The sequence below is a fragment of the Anopheles funestus genome, chromosome 3RL (assembly GCF_943734845.2).
Source record: "Anopheles funestus chromosome 3RL, idAnoFuneDA-416_04, whole genome shotgun sequence".
In the NCBI taxonomy this organism is placed as follows: Eukaryota; Metazoa; Arthropoda; class Insecta; order Diptera; family Culicidae; genus Anopheles; species Anopheles funestus.
The window spans coordinates 15,144,555-15,163,496 of NC_064599.1; the positions used below are offsets into that span (position 1 = coordinate 15,144,555).

General features: G+C 42.4%; 3 protein-coding genes across 15 annotated transcripts in view; 1 reads left to right on the forward strand and 2 right to left on the reverse strand.

Moving 5' to 3' along the window:
• LOC125769264 (protein phosphatase 1 regulatory subunit 12A) overlaps nucleotides 1-18,942 on the forward strand; it is a 66,880-nt gene that overhangs the window by 17,314 nt on the left and 30,624 nt on the right. The gene's annotated exons all lie outside the window — the stretch shown is intronic.
• On the reverse strand, nucleotides 14-738 carry LOC125769311 (uncharacterized). The gene has a single exon (XM_049437982.1). The coding sequence runs from the start codon at nucleotides 720-722 to the stop codon at nucleotides 240-242; it is 483 nt and encodes a 160-aa protein (XP_049293939.1). The 5' UTR covers nucleotides 723-738; the 3' UTR covers nucleotides 14-239.
• LOC125769314 (uncharacterized) lies at nucleotides 2,651-3,862 on the reverse strand. The gene has a single exon (XM_049437985.1). It carries the CDS (start codon nucleotides 3,167-3,169, stop codon nucleotides 2,774-2,776), a length of 396 nt encoding a protein of 131 aa, XP_049293942.1. The 5' UTR covers nucleotides 3,170-3,862; the 3' UTR covers nucleotides 2,651-2,773.

Sequence of the window (18,942 nt, forward strand, 5' to 3'; positions counted from 1 at the left end):
CTAAACGGTGCGCTACTACTTACTTTCGCAAATGTCTCAATATTAACACTATAGAACTTGCCCGCCGTTATCGTTGCCTTGCGGTGTGCCTGAAGGATGATGCGTAGAAAATATTTCCGTATCACGATCGGCTCTTCATACCAGGCGCAGTTAAAAGCAGAATTGCTAATGGTGTCGTTCTGCAGGAGGAAGGTAAAAAGCCTTTTTTTTAAATTATGTACACAGAAAGGGTAATACGCTCATACCTCCTCCGTAAGTTGATTACCGAGGTAGGAGAAACACATCATGTCGATGAAGATGGAAAAGAACAGCACACCAACATTGATAACGTTCAGGTTGTGATTGCGTGTTATATAGAACAGTATGAGACAGAGTAGCAACAAGCATCCTATGAACTGGATCAGTAAAATTAAACTAAGTATATTATCCAGCAACTTAGTACATTCGATCGCTCTGTAGTGTAGCTCAACAATACGCTGTAGTTGGAAATGTTTTTGCCGTAGTTTTGCACCCGCAGTCTCACACTCGAACTGTTGCAGCAGCTGATTGACGAGTTGGTAGAGCAACGTATTATACCGAATCAGCATAAACAGTGAACCCTTATACCAGTGCAGGAGCGTGAAGAAGGCACAACACGGTGTGATCGATAGCCAGGAAATGGTGTAGTGTGCGATATTATGCCACACATCCAGCCCGTACAGGTCCTGCATCAGTGGGAGCATAAACTCAACGGTTCGATTGGCTGGCGGTAGCGTCGACTGTAGGTAATAGTGCGGATAGTTATAGACCGGCGGTCCCACATTGAACAGCAGTACGTACAACAGGTGCAGCTTGGCATAACCCAAACTAAACCGATGAATGTTGGCATTTACTTCGACGATCAGCTCGCTACACCGATCGTTTTGATCCCGAACTGCGAATTACCGGAAAGAGAATGCATTTAGAATGGCATACCCGGTTGGATGGTGGATGAGCAAGATTGCTCCACGACACGTACAGAGCGACAACGCCTGCTCCAGCTTTAGAATCACCTGCCGGAACGGTTCCGATTTGATGGCCAGGATGATGATCGTCAGGTAGCAGAGCGCGGCAAAGATAAGCTCGGCTACGCTTCGTACAATCGACTCGAACGGATGCCGGTCGGAAATGCGCAGCGGTTTTGGGATGATGATGACCACGAACGACACCAGCAGCACCACAAACAAACGGTACAACTTTCGTCGATCACCCCAAAGACCGAGGATGGCAAAAACTCGTAAATTGTACGGCATCACGCAAAAGTTATCCGCTGCAGTACGGGTTAGGAATTTTGCCATTTTTTGAAGTGTATGTAGTGGCTTACGTACGACAGCTTACTGTTTCTACTAAAATGTCTTCATTTTGAAGCCCCCGTTTGATTTCGGGTAGGTATCGCCTGATACGCTACTAATGAGAGGGGCGTTTGCCTTCCCTCAAGTATTATTACACCAAACAAATTGTCATATTGAAACCTACATTTACGAGGCATGTTGTGGCAATTGCTCTGAACTGCTATGATAGCAATATTAATTATGTATACGAGGAACGAATTATGATTAGTGGTTGACATTTGAACGCTTAATGACAGACAAACGTCCATAAATTAAAAGACAAGATAGGGGTTAAATATTATTTTGTTTTCCTAGCTCTAAAATAATTCTTTAAGAATAAGATAGTATGAGAAAATCATTTTCAAAAGCTAAATGTTAGGAATGAAGAATAAATATGTAAATCCAATATTAATCGTTTAGAACAAAAACGCTTTTGCCATGTACTAACTTGCCCAAATGAAGCCATATCCACGATGTAGAACTTCCCAACCGTTATTCCCCGTGGTATGTAAGCATGGCGAATCATCTGGTGAAACTCTTTCTGCAATGTCGCCGGGTAATTGTACCAGGCTGTATTATAAATCGTAACGGCAACGGAAAGGTTCTGCAAGTAATTTCTGTTAAAGATATTCCCAAGAGAAAGATCTTTCTACCGCGTATACAAACCTCGGTCGATAATCTGTTACCAAAGTATGAGAAGCATAAATTTTCCACAGTTAGCGCCAAAAACAGAAGTAACACATTCACTGCATCCGAGTTGATGTTCTAAGAAAAAGTTTTGGAAAATATTAAAGAATGTCCCCCCAAAAAGAGATCTCCTATAGATAGTTGAGGAAGAGCATACTTTTGATATATAGAACAGGAACAGACAGCACATAAGGACAGTGTTGGTAAACTGTACCAGTAGCATTAAATTGAGCACACTGTCAAGAAGTTTAGTACATTTGGTTGCGACACCGTGCTGGTCAATGATGTCGGTCAAAAGCCGACGAAATTGGGCCGTGGATGGGTCGAGCGACTTCAGCTCCTGGATAGATTTCGAAACGAGCTGATACTGCAGCGTATTATAAACGATGATGCCGATAAAGACTAATCCCTTCACTACGGTTAAATACGCAGTAAAGAGAAATGCTGGACACGCCACGATGGAGAAGATGGTGTAATCCCTTATACTATGACGTATGTCCATGAAGAAGAATCGAGACTCCACTGGCAGCAGAAACTCAACCGTGGCCGAACCGTTCGATGAGAAGTACGCATGGTACGTCACAAACGCTGGTAATAAATTGAAAATAAGGAAGTACACGCCCTGCACGGCGATGTACAGTAGGCTGTAGCGCATTATTTGTCGATTGACGAACACCACATAGTCACTGGCAGCCGCGTACTGGTGCATTCGATCTATGTACAAACAACCATCGGTATTAGTGGTTTGTTTCTTGGCCGGGATGTATTGAGAGGCCACTACACTTACACTTATCAAACAGCTGCTGGACGGTACCGATCAGCTGCTCGAACGGTTTCCGCTGTATGGCAAAGATTGCCATCATGAGATAATTGTTGTAGCAGAAGATGAACTCGGCCGTGCTGCGTGCGATCGAATCGAAGCTGTCACTGCCCGTGCCGAGCACCACCTTCGGTACGATTAGCAGCAGAATCGTACCGATCAGCATTAGCGCGAAGGAGCGCTTACGCTTTGGATCTCCCCAAAGTCCAGAGTATTCCAGCAGCTGAAGGCCGAGCGGCATTACGGTGTAGTCGCACGACCCGGCACGATAGTTTTGCCGCTGCATTATCGTGTTCGTTAGACGTCGGAACATGTTTGATTTCCGATAGTGATGGTTTGATACTGACTGGACAAACAGTCGAAACTGCTGTGGTAACGCATGTTATGTCACACAGACCTAGTTGGGGTGCAGCATGGCACTGGTTTTGAGTAAAGTTATTATTTGTAGAACAAGTCACGCAATGTGTGTCCAGAATTAGTATGATTATGTTGGTGCCAAGGATCTTTCTACTCTATTCATAGATATTACCGTTTAGGCACTTTTGGGGAGTTCCCTGTGGTAATAAAGTACTTGATATTTTGGATGCATCAATTACCATATTAAACCTCAACCTCACTATTTCACATATGAATGGATATTTCTGTTTAACAAGGAGTTACTTCAATTCCAAGGGATTCATTATTTCTGCAATACTGCATTAATTTCAACGTCAGTTTTACATACTGAAATGGTGAGCGAAGTGCACTGGGTTCCCACAGGAATTGAGGGAATGTAGCAGCAGCAGCTGTGTTTATCACTCTGATGTAATCGATTCTGCTTCATACACCCGGCGCCGTTGTGGTGGCAGTCTCGGACGTTGGAGATACAGAGTGTATATAGAGCACGACCAGAGTTCTGTAATGAGTCTTTGGTTTTTGGCCGGCAATATGTATGCGTTCTTTTGCACCAGCCTGCCGGTGCTTACTCGCTAATAATAGCTTAATTATTCATTCTGACGTGAAGAAGTGTGAGAGATTTGTCTTTGCGCGAAATTTGCTGAAATGACCCAGCAGTCGGTCAGGCCAACATGGATGGGCAATAAAAGTTAACGATTCAACTACGCGAACATTGTTGTTGATAAGAGATTTTTTTATTTGAACCATATCCCAAGTGTGGCAATTAAAATCACATTCGCTGTTATGTGCTTCGAGAAAAATAATTCCAAGTTTTGCAGAATGCGTTGTCTGTTTGGCGAATCTTAACTCAATCATATTTGAAGTCTGGGTTTACGATGAGCTCTCCCACCCGCATTGGCTGTGTGTGAGTCTGCCATCCCCAGGTGGGCGGAAGACGACGACAAGCTTCCGCGGGAGTGTATGGTGCCTTTCGTCTGCTGTGACATGTTGAAAGAGGCACAGGACAGGAGGGAAGTATGATGAGTGCTACCAGGGTAAAGGAAATAAAGCAAAAACATAAAGCGAAGGGGATTAACCCGTGGATTCTGAGGCTGTGCAAAATGGCGCGGGGTACTTGCAAACGACGTCATTAGCTGGGAAACGGTTAAAGTCTCGATCGCGGCTGGTGCTGCAAGGTGTGACTAAGCGGATTGATTTTTTTTCTACATTTGGAACACCCTTTCTCCCATTGTTTTCGTCCCTCGTGGTCTCTACTAGTCAGTTTGGTGGAATAGTTCGTCGGGAATCGTTCGCTAAATGTTCAGACAGGGGATTACAGGGGTTTCTAGCTGGTTGCGATCGCAATCACCCTTCGTCATCATCACCCGGTTGTTGTGCTTTGGGTGGGCATCACTATGGAACACCAATTCTTATTTCCTTCCAACTCTCGCACACAGTCTTTTCTGCTTATATTATTTGCGCACGGTCGACAGTAACGCCTCCGGGCAGGTTTATGATCTAAGATGCAATACTCCGTAAGCTTTTTGGGTGGCTGTTGGAAAGCGATCAGTGCTCCCCGCTGACAGACAGGATCAACGTGAGATGGTTTCAACGTGAGAAGGTGATGGTGGCGCACATGTGCGGGATATATCTCCGGAATCGTTGGTGGCAATTGAATCAAACGTTTTCGTGCGAGAACCTAAAAGGTGACAATGGGTAGGTTGTAATATCATAATAAATTGCCTCCAATGGATGTGAATTAGTTTGTCCCATTTGTGCGTAAGTTTGGTGTGCACCTGGTCAGGTATGAGTCGGCACTGTTGGAAGGAATCATTTCCAACGCTTCCCACAGGTGGCGATGGTGATGATGAGACTATCGTAGGTGGGAAGAATGTAAATACTGACCATTCTTTACGATCTGGATTAATTAAATGTCCATATTTATGTATCGTTTCGTTAGGAATAAGGTTGAAATTTATGTCCTAAATCCCCCTTTTTATTCATCATTGCACTTGGAGCGCAAAACGGTAGAGTACACAGTGATTGTGCAACTTCCAAATAATTTCTTTAAGGATGTAACGTATGGAAGTCACGCTGTTTGCGTGCGTCGAGCCGGCGTTAAAATGATCCATTCAAGTAGCTACTCAGGTTATCTTTATCCCGCGGCGTAAAGTGTCTCATAAAAATAAGCACACTCTTCTTCCGGCACCCGGTCACCCGGGTGGGAGTAATTTGAATAAAATAAGTTTCGACACTGTCATCGTTGGCTTTTATGGAGAAGACGCGTAGATCAAAGTGCGGCTTTATATTTTCGGCCACGATTTGTCGATGGCGTTGGGGGACTCCGTCATGGTTTACGGTGATCGTGGAGTTTCATTTTCATACGATGTATGGTTTGCATTTTTCATCACGTGCCTTTTTATCAGACCTGGTTCGTACCTTCCGAAACTGGACATACAGCACGGTGGTTGTGTAGCGGAAGAACTGTAAAAGTGTGAAGAATTAGTTGCTTTGTTCTGTTGCGTTTAGGCGGAAGAGGAAAGGATTTGTATAATATGGACAACCTCTACTGGTCTTAATAAAGGAACATCTTGCGCACTGCGTTCTGGGTGCTGAGGGAACTTTTCACGGTACGAAAAGATGAGCGCAATAAATTAATAAATGTTGTAAATAAAAGTGTTTTTTTTTTTCTCCACACATCAGCTAATGTTTCGTGCATGTCCCATGTTGTTGACACCATTGAACATCAAGATATACCGGGATGTTGTTGTAAACATAAATAGTTACAGAATCTTTTCCATGCCGCGTGGGATCGTTCGCTTCAATTGTGCCTGACTTTCGGGACGGAGGAGAATTTCTTGCGAAAAGTATGCCTGGATCGCGGTGCCTCAAGATTAGGGAACACTGTGTGTGACATGTGGTTTGACTAGCGGGTCGCTTTGCCGGATATTCGTTCCAGGTCTGGAATTAAAAACGTGGGCGATAATAAAGTATAAAATTTTGACAAGCAGGAAATAATCTTGAGTATTGCCTGTCGCTGCCGAATGTTGTCGTCGGTTCGCGCACCACACCACTCTGTGGCTTATCGAATCGTGACCAAGCACCACTTGTTCTTTCTTTCCCTGGACACATTTCGTGCTTGTGCTCCACTACCGTTACTGGGCGAAAGTGCACGCAAAACGAAAATGAATTAGTGCAAATTGTGAGGCACGAAATTAATTTGTCGCCGAGTTTAGTTTCGCCCTAACTGGTGGTATGGCGGTACGGTTCAAAAGGCCAACGTGTCGTCATCGCCTGCTTTAGAGCGATTCCGCTGAGAGAATATTGGGGGGAATGGATGTCTAAATAGAGACACGTTTTTTCAACGGCGCTGAACTTGGCTTCTGGGCACGAATTTGTTGTGTTGATGATGTTATGTTTATTGGTGAAATATTCAATGGGGAGAGGAGCGTTTTTTATAACACCATAACCGAATAATTTTTGGTAAAACTTAACCCAAGAATTGCACATTTTTTTCGAAACAGTCAATACTTTAAATAGACGAAGTATATGATGGAGTTAAGTTAGTTTCAGAACTTTAAACTATAAATATATGACAGATATTGTCGACAACTCGGAATACAATTTTCTGATTTTGACAATCTTGTGCAGAACCTTTCAACCATTCAAGGCTTAGTTATTATCTCCTGGTCCTAGTCCTGCAAATGAAGTCACTCTTTCATACAAGAATTGATGACTATTTTCATGAACTGTTTCTTATAAAACATTGCGCATATGTTTTGACCTAATGAGGTAAAGGTAGAATTTTCCTGTAGTTTCCTGGGCTATTCAATTCTTAATCTTAAATACCTTTCCTATTTGCTATATGAAAAGTTTTTCAATAAGCTTAAATTGGACGTATTACCTGTCTTCGTACCTCATCTAAAAATTGAATGAAATAGAAAAAAAGAAGTTGATGCGTTTAAAATTGTGATCGCGAACCACCGGAACGAACCAAACAACTCACTGGAATGCAGTTTCTTAAACTTCGGGAGATGGTGCGCACGCCTGAGCATGCGAATTAGGGACATGCGTCAGCGTGAAGTAAACTCCTAGTGGTGGTAGCGCTTTGATGTTGTTTGCCTTCGTATTGTTTCCCGTTTTATTTGATCGTTGTTTTTTTGCTGCTGCTGTTGTTATTGTGTTCGCCTTTTGGCTTTTGCAATAGCTAGTTAGCAACGGTAACAAGCCGCACTTTTTCTCAGCCTGCCGACTGAACCAGAAAGGAAGCAGCAAACAAACAAAAAACTTAAACGCATAAAGCCGGAGACACACACATGCCCAGGAGGAAAGTGTAATACACGAGAAATACTTTCACCCAAGGTTTTGAAGACGGGTGATGATTAGCTGGGGTATGTATACCTTCGGTGCTTATTTGTGCTTTTGTGATGTTGGCGCTTTTTGTTCCTAGAAATGTCACACTTTTTTCTTCATAATTATTAGATGTGGTTTTTCTTTTGATTTCTCCGCGCTCCTGCTTTGAACGTGATGCGTTTTCGGAAGCAACCCCAACATACCGGTGCCTTATTATTGCCGGTTTCCTGTATTTATTTTTACCCAAACACGTGCCTTTGATATCTATCGTGGTTGGAAACAAAATCACCCCACATGTTTTCTTCTGCATGGTTTAAATTGGTTTTAATTTGGGCTTTTTGTAAAATCGTGACCGTATCGTCTTTAGTGGTGGACCATTATTTGGAAGCATGGAAGCGAAAAATTGGCGCCCAGTTTTCTATTAGGCAAACTCTTTGGACTGTGGTGGCGCATTTTGGGGAGAAAGAGAAGATTATCTTGTTTTTTAAAGAAAAATAATTTTGTTATTTTTTCCGCAAATATTTTTTTATAACTATCCTACATGAGTCAACTTGACGGTAAGCCTCAAGTGCAATGCAATGAGTAATTACCTATCTAATGGCACACATTCTCTTACACATTTGCTTGGTCTGCCGGTTATGCCAAAGGGGAAAGTGCACTTGCAATGGGTCGCCTGTTGACTAATATCTTGCGGGCCAAAGATGGCCATACGGAGCGATGGCGTCACTTGTCGTTTGCTTTCCAGTGCTCTCGCTCTATCAATTAAACCTATAGACACATTAATCACATTCGCATACTGCTGCCGAGTGAGGACGACTTCGCTTGAGCCGGGCAAACCACGCGCACCCCCCTGCCCGGGGGAAATGTCAGTGGCGCTCGAGGCTGATGACATTAGTGGGGCCCATTTCACTTTCTTTCTTGCAGCGCTCTGGCTTCCTGTTACGAAAAAAGACGGGTAGACGGTTAACAATGATCGAGTGAATGTTGTTCTTGACTCGCTGACAGACACCGACATGTTTGTAGGCTCCTTCTTCCAGTACATATCGTTTATTGTAGCCGCTATCGGCAAGTGGATGGTATAGGTTAATTCTCACATTAAAGACGGTTCTTCACAAAACATTAGAAGCTATGCCACACAGCTGTCTGGACAGTTTATTGTGGAAAGTGAAACCGTTCCCCCCCCCCCCCCTCATATGCGGGGCGATCCAACCCCTCTCCCTCCATCCATCCTTCGGCGATTCACAATAATTTCTTTATGCTTCTTAACGCGAAGTAGATACAAGAAGTTTTATTGCGGCAATTGATTGGTTTTATTGAACTTCGCAATGGCTTCATCAATCGGTCTCGGTTGAACGCGGTTGTTTATTGACCTTTTTTTTGTATTTTGCTCTTCCCTGATTTGTTGCAAAGTGCCGTGAAGGTGAAGGTGAGCTTAGGTAAACCACACGGAGAACGTTACACGCAGTTTCTTTATTGTCGGAAGTATTTATCTGCAGGTGCAAAGTAAAAGGTATTTGGACGGCAAACGCGTATTTCTGGTCGACGATCTGGTCTTATCGGACAGTAGCATCAGTCTTTATTAGTTATCTGCCACAAAACGACTGGCCGTTTAACCATTTCTTATCAGACTTTTGTTTTTTTTTTGTATATTTTGTTTTTTTTTTTAATTGAAATGGTTAAGTGTCCTTAGAAAGTGTATTTTTCGAATAAAGAATGCAGTGCGTGATATGACTATATGAAATTATTTGAAAACATAACAATTTGTAAATATGTTTCAATGTTATAGAAGGAATAGAGACTTTTTTGTATGATTTTTCTTGAATCTGTAAAAAAAATCTCAAAATCCCAGATATTTCGCTGTAACTTAGCTCAAGGAATAAACCATTTATATACGGTGATGTAAAAATTAATAAAACTAAAAAATTCATAAACGTCAAAAAACAAAATAATTTAAACTTCAAATGCATTGTTATCTATGTGATTAATTGTTAACTTACTCGAACATTATTTTTATCAATACGGCCAGTCCGTCCCACCTTGTTGTACAATATCTTCTCACATTGCCTCCTACATTGAATGCTGCTCCCATATAGCACTTAAAGATGCGCATTTTAAATATATTCCATCACATGACGCTTCGGTCCGTAGTATCAGTTTTTACTGGTGATGATGGAAATTAACCCGAACATGGCGCCAATCGTCACAGGCGTTAGTATGCCGATGATTGACGAAAATTAAGCGACGAAAAAAAACCAAACAAAACCACATTAGAGGCAAAAGAAAGTTAGCTCTAGAACATATGGCGAAATAAAGATATTTTGGTCAGGGAGAAAAATTAAAATAAATTACTATGAGTGAAACGTTCTTCATGAAAAGCCATAAATTTTGAAAGTGGTTGAGTTATTTCCTAGCAGAAAAAGTTAATTTCGTACCAAAGTTTTATGGCAGATGTAAAGACGTTTCAACAATCAGGTTCAATTTGTTTCGAAATGTGCTTGTGCTATGTGTTATACGTTAATAATAACATTTTATTTTACTGCATTATCATGTGTTCGTTTTGGATTGTCATCATCCATATGCTGCTTTCTTGCTTACATCATGCTACTGGTGCTATTTTTACCCCCGTAAAGGATAGCATTAACTGCGACTTTCGCACACACTTACTGTGTTAGCGCGAATAATGTAACACTTCTCCTGTAACGCTTCTCCTGTAACGCTTCTCCTGTAACGGGCGGAACATTTGTATTATTGCCTTGATGCTCGATGACAGGAGCGCTACGTCAAAGATGTACTTGATCCGCGCAGCAAAGTAGGAAGCATACCGTCATTAATCAATGGTGAATTGTACGGTGCTGCTTTGATCGCAAGATAAGGGTATCAAATTACACTCAACGAGTGTCACCGGTGTTGTATGCTTTTTAACCCCCTGGGTGTGTTGCGTGTGTTTCCTTTTTTTTCCCACGCCAAACGCCGTCCCCTAGGTGGTGGAACAGTATCCTTCCTGACAAATTGTGATACACCACCGTCTCGATGGATCATAATGCTTCTCGGAATTGCATGCCCAGACTGGCTGGCCCGGGCAATATACAATGTAGCGAAATTGCAACCACACTTGCCGATCCCACACGGCTGATAATGCTACCCAATGTGGCCCGAATTGATTAATGATTCCACCAGCGCAAACAATCGACATATAATAATTCCACCCCGGGTGGGGGGCGCGCGCGCGTTTGTTACGGAGGACCATCGTCGCGTCCAGCGTCGAATCGAAAATGCGCGCGAAATATTTGCGCGTAACGCTTCGCATCGCACCCAGTTCGCTGTACCGTTCCGAAGCGGGGCAGCAGGTCCACGCAGGTGATTGAGAGTGGCAAACCGCGACAACACCGGGAAACGTGCCTCGGCGCAAATGATCATCATGCGTGTACGCATCGGGCGGCCTCTGTCGAACATGCGGAAATGCGCGTCAAACGTTTTGTTGCTGTATCGGACAACTTTCCCCTTTTTCGGGTTGGGGGGCGGCTCGGACCGTTTTGGTTCGGTTGCGCTTTTTTTTAACGTCTTCTTTCGTTTAAATTACTGACCGATAAACGCCACAGCAACTCTCATCGGTTGGTCATGCGCTGCAGATGTGCTTTCGGTGATATATGATGTAAAAGGTGTTGTTCGAAGGTGGAAAAAGAAATTGGTACATTAAAGCCAGATACGACCGACCGTGGCAGCAAAACGCATTTCAGCACGCACACCCGCTGTCAAATCGTATGCTTCCGCGCAAACGAAAAAAAAAGAAAAACATTTGAAAAATAAATTAAATAAATTTATTAATAATTCATGTGACACACTCTCCCGCGTAGTTTATGAGTCTTTAGCCGATGATGTGTAAGTACCTGTAAAGACTTTCTTTGTTACAGGGGACTTCGTTTCATTCGTAGTTATTTTTTGTTATTATCCAAAAAAATATTGAATTCCTTATCTAAATTTCAATTTTTTTTGTTTCGGATTATTTTTCGTCGTAGAATTGTTTATACTTGCTGGAAAGAGTACATTTTGTCACAAATATTTTATTGAGTTAAATTGAATAAAACTAATCAACCGTTTAACAAATATTTACTCATTTGACAATATGCTGGAGTCTAAGCTTGTCGTTTTCATTTTTGTTCAGGCTCATCAATGTAACTAATTTCCCTCTTCGTTTGAGTTCCATCGCTCCGATGACACGATTACATTGTCGGAGTTGTCTGATGTCATTCTCATGACATCGCGTTAACGAGTTCATCCCAGAAATATGTATCCAATATTTTTAATTTTTTTTACCGTAAGTTCGAAAAACCCTGCATTTGGCAAGGCACATAAATCGACCCAAAAGGGAAAATACACAATCGAAAGATTTTTAAACATTCTTATTTTTGTTTTTCGTTGTTCCATATTATTAAAGTTTCGGTACCTCGCGCCACAAAACCACCAGCCGTCATGCGTAATATGTGTTAACACGTTGCCTGGTGCTTTACACTGTTTCACATTTCACTTCGTTAAGATGCAATTTTCAACGCGCACACCCGCGCGCACGCTCGCTCATTTTGTCATGTGTCCATGCCTCCGTGTGCAAAATAAACAGTTCATCTCATTGCAAATGCAACGACGAGACGACGTGGGACATTAGCTTTTTGGTGGCAGGTTTCCTCTCGGGTTGCCTTTTTTTCTGTTGCTTCCTTCTTCCGGCATGATGGCCACGCCGTGGACGAACTGTTTCACTTTGCGCAATACGCGAACGCGGGCGCACTCTCATACACACGCACACACTGTAGCTTTCACTTGACTTAGTTTCATTAATAATGAATGGAATGAAATAAATAAGTAATGAAGAAATTAGCCTCATCAACGGCCACTGGTCCTCCTACCCTCCAAAACCCACCCCTTCCCCCGTTTCCCAGTGAACGATCAGTTTCATGTCAGCACGACGTTTCGTTGCGTTTGGCAGGTTTTGCTACATTGCGAATGCATTTATGCATACAGAATGCGTATGCGCACATTCGGCAGTGCGCAGAAATAAAATGACATCGAGCATAGTCAATTCGTCCACTGCAGTAACTCTGCATTTCGGCCCCGTCGCTGCATACTGGCATGGAAGCGGGGGTTGACAGGTGTCTGGGGGGCCTGATCATGCCCTCGCGTCCGATTCCATTCCATTTCGTCGATCACGTCAGCCCTGTCGGACATACCCGTAACACACAACACACAGTGGTCGCAATTATTTGGAGGTTAATTTTCATGCTCTGATTTGTTGGATCGTTTTCCATTCGGGACAGCTTGACGCTTATTGCTTACGGTCACGGTAATTTTCATCTTGCTTATACATAATTCCGAAAGTTTTATCCAAAAGTTTAGTTTTTTTTCCACTGTCGGATTAATTAGCTAGAGGAAAGAGGTATAAATTATAGTTATTGAATTTCCATTCATTTGGTTAGATTAAAAAGGTTTGTTTGCATTCTGGATAATGATCTTTAACGTAGAATTTAGAAATTGGGTTTCGTTTGCATTATTATAAAACAGTATTAAAATATCATTAAACAGTTTGCAACACATCCCCTTCGCATCGTCCATTTGTTGAGATTTCTTTACGAACCACTCCATCATACTTCCTCCCACACACACACAGGGTTGCGGTCACGGATTTCGCCCATAATGGAGTTGTCTAATGATTTATGAACGATCGGCAATCTTTTTGCAAACTACTTGCCAAAAAGCTTACCCGAAGAAAAAAAAAAGCGCCAAACAACTTATCCCGGTGGTTTAGCGATAGTTAATCTAATTATTGATACTGTCAAAGTTCCGAGGGCTTTGACGCAGTTGACAGTCAAGCTGACAGTTTCGTGCTTTTTTTTTATTTGCTCCATCCGTCGGTAGACGGACTCCATATTTCATACAGCTTTTTTTTGTTCACCTATTCGATGCAGCGTTTAGTACTGGCGACTCGTGGCGATAGGCCCTTTTTGCCCTGGCTGCCTACCCAACAGCTTAAATTGATACGCAAGAATTCCAAACAAATCCATCCATCATTAGGACCTGCTCGTGTGGCATTCGTCGTGGCCGCGGCAAATCGCTAAGAAGCTCACCGTTTCTCTCGCATGCCAAATGTGGAGTTGTGGACGGAGGACTTGAACGGTTCCAGCCACCACGCGGCGCAAGTTCGCCCGCTATTCCGGTGCACGGTGTCGATCTAAGCAAAGTGTCATACCACTGCACAAACAGACAGTCCTCTCGTCAGCGGTTCGGCAGTGTCCAGGTGCGGTGATGCATTTTTGCTTGCAGCAGAGAGAAAAAAAATGGCCAACAAACGGTACAGGGTGTTGGGCGATCGCGGTACCATACGGAGGTCGATGTCAAACTGTCAAAAGTGTTTATCTTCTCGATAAAAGTCGGTGAACTGGGCTGGTTGCAAACCACATATAGCTCCGCGGAGTGGATAGGGGTTCGCTTAAGATAACTCGCCGGTCGACGGTCGGTTGTGTGTCGGCCACGGTACGATGGCACACCGAGTCTCAAACACCCGGCTTCCCTAATCGGTGTGTAAAGCGATACACATATTTGCGAACGACTGTTCTTAGTGTGTCGCATGTGCTCGCAGAATGTGAAACCTGAGTTTAAGCCGTGCGGTTAAGATTTGATGTGGAGAATTTTGAAGGTTGTACAAATTCTTGTCCCCCAAAGTGTGAATCGATTTGGGTGGAGGCGCTAAATGAGATAATTGCACTGGTTTTTGTTCCCTTTATTCTTAGCTGTTGGGATTGTATACAAGGTTAATTATAATAGGCAAGAATAGATCCATCGGAACAGTATCCCCACAAAAACGCCAGAAATCTTGGATTCTAAAATATAAAATATATCCAAAGACATTTCAGGAATGCCCCTGAACAGACAACATTAATACTATAAGCACGAAATAGTTTAAAGTATCTTTAAGTATGAGAACAATATCGACAACATTGTCGACATTCCAGAAAGGTTGAGCTTATAAGTGATCGTACCATTGCTGCGACTTGTCAATTTCGGCGCGCCAGCGTATCTGTCAATTTGCAGTTTAACACTACGCCGCGTAGAAATAACTTCGTTCGGATCGCTTAGAAATAGCAAACGACCAGTCGACAACCGACGAACGAGCTACTGTGCAAAAAATGCGTTGTGACAGAGCGATCAAGTACGCGCCACGCCATATTGTGTATGGTGGTTCGAAATCTACCCGCCACAAGACCGTTGGCAATTCGTTATAAATCTTCCAATACCCTTTGGCTACCGTGTACTGATCGAACTCTGGTGAGCACTATATTGAACTACGGCTTCTGTAGCGTTCTTAATCGGTGGTGCTGCTTAAAAACATACATTTCTCTCCCGATAGCGTACGACAAATGGCTCTGTTAAGCCGATCTTACACGTGCTTTTTTGCGTTTCTTTAAGTTGTCCAAGGTTTTTGTGGAGTAACATTAAAACTGGAAGTTAAAGGTTTAAATATTAGGTGCTTAGGTCCCGATTGGATTGATATGAAGTGAATCCCGATTAGGAATAGCCCATATTCCTGGGTAGTTGCAGCTAACTGGAATATTTGAGTGAAACAAATTCCACGATTTGACATCACCAGGTGTTCTCGTCCAGGACAGCTGCGTAGGAGGAAGTGTGTGGAGGAATGTTAGAGACCTTACACAAAACCCAACAGCATTGTACGATTTGAACGAGAAAGTATCGTACCCAAGAATTGCTTGCGTATGATTTTCCGAATGCACCCCCCAAAAACAGAAATGGCTCAATTACAGGCACCAGTTTTTTTTTGGAGATGTGATTGAATATTAAGCGTATCTCGAAAAAAGCGTATCGTAAGATCGATAGCAAACGGCAAACCAAAAGTGGTCAAATTAGTTCGTAAATATGTCCGTTTTATGGCATCTGTCGAACGTTCCTGTATGGATTGCGTGAGATACTGATTGAAAAGCGGTGTATTTGTGGATCGTGTGTAGCGATTGGTATTTTATTCGTATGCCTTTGAAATTATTTTCGTACTTTACGAGCCCCAGTGCTGTGTAAGATATCAATCGTCGTTTAAAGTGCTGCATTGTGCATGTTATTACTATTCGCTCGACGTGTTTGTTATTATATGTTCTTGGTGTATTATAATTCAATCTTTCTTTAGCATGACCCCTCTTTTCACTAGCAAAATAATGGGTAAATAAAATTACAGTGGAATGCCGATTATTCGTGCTCATCGGAACTCAGTCCTTGCCGGATAAGCGAATATCACGGATAATAGGCACAACTCTTTCTAATGATAAATATTAGTAAATAGTGTGTAATGGGTGGACTTTTTTTCTAAAGCTAGATGTTAATTTTCTTAGACGCACTTTTGAAAATAAATCTGTTCTATTTCTTGTCATCACCGGTTTGCAGTTCATATGTCAATTTGCTTTTGGAACTGTCATTTCCGAGCTGCACGGATAATGGGACAGCCGGATAAAAGATACCCGGATAATCAGCGCTCTACTGTAATTATACAGTAGCCACTTTATAGTAGCTAGTTGCATATGTATTGACCCACATGTATCTGCAGAACAAATGCATCTCGCTTGTCTATCGCAACGTACGGTCAATAACCTCATCGTAACATCGCTTCATTCATTCCCTCATACAATCACACCGTGAACACGTTGTAAAGTGGGGATTCTATTTAGAACGCGACAATATGAATGTAATGGCATTCGCATTAAGTATGTTGCTTTATTGCTTGTTGTGTATAAAGTGAATGCTGAGATTACAATTAAGCCAGAAGGATGAGGCTGAAAGGGAGCAGTACGATCCAATTTGATCCTGCTTTTGTCGATCTTAAGCTCTACTAAGTGTAAGCAAGCCTCTTTATATGGTTGAATATTATTATTTCATTGCAATATATTGACTCAATGATTACTCATTACTTTACGCCTTAAGGAATGTATTATAAAGTATACTTATTTCTGCTTGGTAAATGGTACGTTTTCAAACACTAGTCCATTACTAGCTGAATACAAATGAAATATTTCATCACTACTGGTCACAGTTACATGCGTAGAGATTGCAATTCCACGATCGTAAACTGTGAACCGAGCGCTTTGTACACCATTTTAGATCTGTCTCCCACACCCCCATACACAATGCGCGTAATGTTTGGTACAAAATGGTGTCGTATTTCAGTGTTTTGTCATTTCTTCAAAGAGACAGTTCGAGAAGGAGAGAGAAAAAAGCGCCTAGACTACTGTACGTAGAGCCGTGTGTGTTGCACGACAAACTGCACCTATGGTTTTATATATTTATTACCCACAATCGCATGGTGGGTGAATAGTAATGGTGAAGTTTATTTTTATTGTTATAGCTATTTGATTGTTTTCTTCCACCTTTCCGTGGTTATTAGACTTCCGCGCTTGCATGACATAGTAATGTGACAATGTTTAACTCGTCCACAGACGAATGGGGACCGCCGGGTATTGGTTAAAAAAATAACTTTAGGTACAGCAGTATTTTAATCTGCTCTGGGATCATTAGCAAATGGGAAAAAACCCAATGAAATGAAGCAAATTAGAAGAAAATAGTAGAACATTAAGGCATTAAATCATAAAGTTATGGTAATTATAATTAATGCAACAAATTAACTGATTAATAGATCTTCTAAAACTTATTTCATTTGCTCTCTTTGCTGCATGTGAGAATGTTTCCATAAGAATGTAAAGGTTTAACAAACATTGGCACGTGGCCACTGGATCCGAGCAGCTAATCTCTTGATGCCTTCGATCCGAGATCTAACATTATTCAAATCACGATGCGATTTGGCATAAATCAAACACCATGGTGTGCAATAAACGATCCCCAACTCCCCTGAAAAGGTGTTTATTGGCAAGTATTAGGACACCAGATGCTGCTACTGCATTTGCATAATAAATTCAACGAAACTCCAGGAAGCTACCTCCTCATGCGCACAAGCTTGACGATGGTGCCCAAAATTATAAACACATCTTTAGCGAACTCTGCTCAATATTAGACGAGTCGATACAATATTGGAAGATAGTAAAGTTTGCTGTTTTTGGCAACGGATTGCAGTTACTCGTAGTCGTCTCAGGGAAGATTCTTGTCTTCCCGGGTTTCAATGCACATTATCCCTAATTGTGGATGGTTTACGATGTCGATTTATGAGACATTTCATTCTTTGTTAGTTCTACGATCCCAAACCAGCAGAAGACCCTAGTTTGTGTGGGTTACACAAAACAAGCATAACAGCAACAAAACGAGAGCAATAATTTGTCGATTAATCAATTGGCTACCGTTTAACTTTTTATGGTAACGTGCACATTTCCCGCTTGTATGAAAAGGAGAGTTTTTGCTGTGGCATTATACCCCACGAGTGTCGCATAAATCGTCCACCGATCGAGTCCGATCGTCTACGGCCCTCCCGAATGTATATGGCTTGTCATCTCGACAGCTTCACGAATGCAATCCCGTCATCCTTCTCTGTCTCTTCCATATCTGCACCAGCTGTTTTGTAGGTGGGAAATAAGAGCGCAGCAGCAGCAAAAAAAGGGATTTATCCCACACCGCACGATCGCACCGAACCAATTGAAGCAACAACGGAAAAGAGCTTCTGGTACTTTGTGTCAGATTTAAGCCTACCAAACTGTCGCTAATCGATAATAAATCCCCTCCTTTGCCGGTGCAGCGCAGTCTTGCTGCAGACTTGCGCTGACTGAATGAGAGTGGTGTGTTGAATGGGTGCGCACCTCGTAATAGGTCACCTCGTATACGAACCAATCGGATGGAAACGATCCGCAAAACGATCTTTTACGGGGTGGACTCGGTGAGAAGCTCTCGAATGCCCCGTTCCAATAAACCAGAAGCGTTGCTAATCTGTTTTATACCTCCTCTTCCCAGATACGGACACCTGGAGCCCTCCACTGTGAGGCTCGTTGAGTCATTGGAAGCAGCGTTGTAGTTTTTTCTACATATGTAGGTTTACGTTTTTGTTTCATCTAGAAAAGGAATAAAACTAGCAAAATGACTCCTATTTTTTGTTATATTTTTTTTTTCTTATTTAATCAATCCTGCAATAACTTGAAGTCGAAGTCTGCAAAATGCTCTGTTCCGCACAGTGATCCAAGTGCTACGGTTATGCTGTTTTAAGGTGACATTTTCACAGAAACACTTGGTTGGAGCGCACGAGTAAGATAGCTTGTCAAACCTTGCCGCAAAAAGGCTACAGACCGGCCACCGAAAAAAGTGCGGCAACTTCAACAAGCGTCGGTGCACACGGTTTGAAAGACGAGACGAACCCGGCTGTTACCAGTGTAAAGCCCA